This window comes from Nilaparvata lugens, unplaced genomic scaffold (assembly GCF_014356525.2).
Source record: "Nilaparvata lugens isolate BPH unplaced genomic scaffold, ASM1435652v1 scaffold10014, whole genome shotgun sequence".
NCBI lineage: Eukaryota > Metazoa > Arthropoda > Insecta > Hemiptera > Delphacidae > Nilaparvata > Nilaparvata lugens.
In genome coordinates this window covers 876-5,740 of record NW_024088680.1, presented here as the reverse complement: position 1 = coordinate 5,740, position 4,865 = coordinate 876, and the positions used below count along the sequence as shown (strand labels likewise).

The 4,865-nt window shown below is 36.6% G+C and overlaps 1 protein-coding gene across 1 annotated transcript; it reads right to left on the bottom strand.

The window, feature by feature from the left end:
* Positions 1-52: 52 nt before the first annotated feature.
* On the bottom strand, positions 53-4,525 carry LOC120355297 (GDP-L-fucose synthase-like; the record flags this gene model as incomplete). Its single annotated transcript, XM_039443644.1, has 3 exons — positions 53-462; positions 2,966-3,094; positions 4,312-4,525. Coding segments are annotated over 3 exons (582 nt in total), but the record flags the coding sequence as incomplete, so codon positions are not given.
* Between the last annotated feature and the right edge of the window lie 340 nt (positions 4,526-4,865).

The window sequence follows — 4,865 nt, the reverse complement described above, 5'->3', positions numbered from 1 at the left end:
TGGCTTTTGTGCAACCGGCACTTAAATTACGACATAGCAGTCTGATTTTTATAATTTACGAGAACAATCAGAGAAGCCGTCTTATCAAAAAGGCCTTCTCTGATTGATTCTCGTGAAATTAATCATGGTTAAAATTTTACCAGCTTTTGTGCAACCGGGCCTAAGTATTTGAAAGTGAACATTTATGAGCAATTTGCGCCGATCATTTGTATGAATGAATAAATCATAGCCTAGCCGACTCCTGGTTAGCCTTAAACCACTCAACGGTCTCCCTGACAGCTTGGTCGAAGTCGGTGAATTGGAAGCTGGAAGGTAGCAGAGATCGTAGCTTGCTGTTGCTGGCAGTTTTGCGTAGTTGACCGTCGGCAGCGCTAGTGTCGAACTCGATTTGACCGCCAAATTCAAACGCCAAAGCCACTGAACGCGCAGCGTCTGCTATTGTTACTTCGGACGATTCGTCAACTGAAATGAAATTGGAAAATATTCGAATTATTAATTAATCTACAGATGAAGATTAATGAAAAATTACAATATTCAAATTCTAATCAATGAATAATTATTATTGAATGAAAATCCAAATTAAATGCTGTAAATCACCCCCGAAGACTTCTGCTACTGCAAATATTGACAACAGGATTGACAGCTGGATGGAAATTCGATGAGAGCTACCATCCAAAAATTATTTGCCAGCCCGGGAATCGAACTCGGTACCTTGCCAGTCAGGTATGCCACCCTCACACCAAGCTGACAATCTCTGTATAGCAGTGCTCATTTTATACGAAGTCATAGCGGTGTCATACCAAAATAAGTATCATGTATTGTTGTGGGAAAATTTTATTTTCAAACTTTTTCTAGCTTGTGATAATTAAAAAAACTATTATGAGAGAAAAATTAATCGATAAATAATCAATCAGAGCATGAAAAAGAAGAAGAATTGACATTGTCAAAACCATAAAATTATTAGAAAGAATTTGAAATAGTAGATTCGGTTGTTACACCATTCACCATTATCATCGATCCCTGGTATACTGCTACAAGTAAAGCCCGGTCCAGACGCGCAAGTTTAGCTTCAGTCTTTTGCTCAAGCAAAAGTCGGAGCATGTAAGTCGTTGCGTCTGGACGGTAAAACGGATCGGACGGTCTTCAAGCTTAAGTCGTCAAACTTAAAATTTATCGGCCGGCAATCTTTTTCCATCAAACCTTCCGTCTTTTGCCTATCCACCAAAACCTAAATCGCGTAAAAATGGAGATATAGAAATATTGTGATTACAGATTCGGATTCAGCGCCATCAAATTAATAAAATGCCTCGTGAGTACTTGAAAATAAGCAAGTTTTTTATCGATTGTATATAACGCCATTTAACCCTTTTTTCTTTCTTGATTCTCATGATACTCTCAGAATTTGATGCTGATATTATGATTTACTATTATGATATACTAGCCGTCAGGCTCGCTTCGCTCGCCATATCCGTCTAGCCAGGGGGCTCCGCCCCCTGGATCCCCGACTGGATCGTCCAAGAATGAGATCAGCAGGCTCGCTTCGCTCGCCTGCATTTTTCATTTGAGCATTTTTATCATATGTTAGGACGATCCAGTGAGGGGTCCACACTAAACGTCTGGCTAAACGGATATGGCGAGCGAAGCGAGCCTGACTGCTAGTAATATAATATTCCCAGGATTGAAGTAGCAGTGCCCAATCAATTTTTCCGCGATAAATGCATTTCAATCTTCAACTTGGTGCCAACCTAACAAGTCAACTCAACTTAATGCCAATGTGACAAAATTATTAATTTAGTTACCATCAGTTAACAACTGTTTCGAAGAGGTACTCTCTCTAGATTATAGTTCTGTAGTAACATATGATATGGAAATTTCAATTATAATTAAGAGATTGGGAGAAGAAGAATATACATGCTAAAAGACGAACTTTAAACCCTTAAAAACAACCCTTAGAGTTAAAATATTGCCAACAGATTTCTTAGTGCGCCTCTAAAGGGCCAACTGAACATACCTACCAAATTTGAACGTTTTGGTCCGGTAGATTTTTAGTTATGCGAGTGAGTGAGTGAGTGAGTGAGTGAGTGAGTGAGTGAGTGAGTGAGTCAGTCAGTCAGTGAGTGAGTGCCATTTCGCTTTTATATATATAGATTTTTTAGATGTACTATATTGTTGATAAGAATACTATCTACAAATTTTCAATTTATTTACAATCACTGTGTCTCGAGATATGACATGTAAACAAAGACATTTAGCGATGAACAGTAATATTTTTGTCATTATGTTGTTAAATATAGCATTATCCAGTTGAATCAGCGAAAAAATACGATATAATTTATTATTACTCATCTACCGGATATATGTCAACCGTATACAATTCAGACTCAATGAACCATATTACAAATCACAATTCATATTGAAGTGACACATAACCTCTAGCTACTTTGGACTGTTGTATAAATTAGAATTGGAACCGTTTTGGGCGTAAGTTAGCCTGTGGTACTTTTCTGTAAGTTGTATAATTCGGAATTATTGAATAAATAAATAAACATATCAAGAACTGAACTTGTGAACACAAAAATAGGAAAACGGACAATATAAGACGGATACGTGTGGACGCAATTTTACATCAGTCTTTTGCTTGAGCATAAGACTGATGGTAAACTTGAGTGTCTGAACCCGGCTTAAAGTTCAGAGCAGCAGAATGTACAGTAGAAGAGTGGTAGATGAATGCCCCAATGAGGTGAACGTCTGCCATTGGTCTATACAAGCCACTCCCACAATTAGCGGTTCATTCAAAAGTCAATGACAGTTCATACAGGAAACATAATGTTGAAAAATAATAAAATACACAATGAACTAAATGGACCTGGTTTAGTTGCCAAGAGAAATTTTACATTATTCAATAATCTATATAAGCAAGAAATAAATTGTATGAATAAATAAATAAATAAATTTGAGAGCTCACCTGATAAAATAATTGGTTCGACGTCGTTGTAATTTCGTAGCACCCAGACTATCAGACGAGCCAGGTCTATAGAATAGATGAACTGCCTCTGTGGCCTCCCAGAGCCTAATACTGTGAATTTATCTCCACCTGTAATGACATTTACAATATTACTGTAGTGTTTATACTTGGCAATTGAAAGAAGAAATCGTAACAATATCCAAAATTACTGTAGTGTTTATACTTTACAATTAAAATAATAAACCATAGCGAATTGAATGAAAAAGACTAAGAAATTGTCAAAAAACCACAGATTTATTGATACTTAGAAAGACCGTTTTCGGTTGTTAGACCATTGTCAATCTCTGATAAACTAAAACTTAATACAAGAGCAGCAGAATTTATACTTGTAGGCGTGTACTGCTATTGGTCAGGGGCATGAACGCCTGCCATTGGTCCAGTCTCTAGGAGACTGTCTTGACCAATAGCAGTACTCGCCTACTAGTATAAATTCTGCTGCTCTTGTATTTAGTTTTAGTTTATCAGAGATTGACAATGGTGTAATAACCGAAACCGGTCTTTCTAAGTATCAATAAATCTGTGGTTTTTTGACAATTCCTTAGTCTTTTTCATTCAATATGAATAATTACCACAATATCAATTTCTCAACTACACAAAAAAATAATAAACCATAACAATATTGTAATTGACATTTCATTATCAAAATTTGGAAATGGAATAGTTTTGGGGAAAGCATGTTGTTTCTTCCCAATCATATTTATATGATTTGTGGTTGTAGCCAGAAATAAATAAATAAATATTCTATATATTACTCTACTCAATTTTCCAAAGTCAGGTTCATGTAATAAATAATCTTTATTTTTGATATGTAATAGCTACAGTGAAGTCCATGTCAGTGGAGAAAGATAGGAGAACAGCGTTGCTGATTCTCTGCCGTGCCACTGCCTTCTATAGAGGATAGGTGGTACGGTATATCTGATGTAATATTAACAGTTATTTCTTGTTAAAAATAATAAATTATATTTTATTCGCCAAGAAATTATATTTTTCAATGATAAAATAATAAATTTTCATGATGGAAATTAAATAATTATTTTGTTAATATCATATTTCTACATTGTACGAAAACGAAGTGGCAATCTTGCGGAGGTAGGGAAGGATAGCGCTATCTGCTTTATGAAATGATGGACAAGGATAGCAACACCAATATTATTCAAATACTGCCATTATAACGTGGACCTCACTATAGGATCTTTCAGAGAACTATCTAGAGAACTAGTGAAGAACTAATGGATGAGCCACTAATGGAACTAATGGAAGAACTTTTGGGAATGAGCCACACCGACCAGTTTGCATGGTAGCATGCAGCCGACGTATGAGACCCGGTATGACATGACTGTGTTGTGGGTGGAAGTTGTCATGTGGTCCGAACACATTGCAAGGCACCACCGACGTGAACATCTTGCCATGCTGCTCGTGATAGGCGTGGTTCGCAACGTCCAGCATGCGTTTCGCATACGAATAGCCGAAGTTGGACTTGTGTGGAGGGCCTAGGTGGATCTGCAATCAAAATTAAAATTATAGATTCAGTGGAGAGAATAAGTATTGAAAAGAATACATGTATAGTGAGGTCCACGTTATAATGACAGTGGATGAAGATAGAAGAATAGCGATGCCGATTCTCTTCATTAATTAATTATATTTCTACACTGTCAGAAACATAATTGGCATCGTTGTGGACCTAGAAAAGGATAGTACCACCGGCTTTGTCGAATGATAGACAAGGATAGCGAAACCAAAGTTGATCAAATACTGTCATTATAACGTGGACCTCACTATAACCTATTTTGGACTATGGTGTAACCTTATCTAAATTTGTGAGAGGAATAGCACAAGGTTA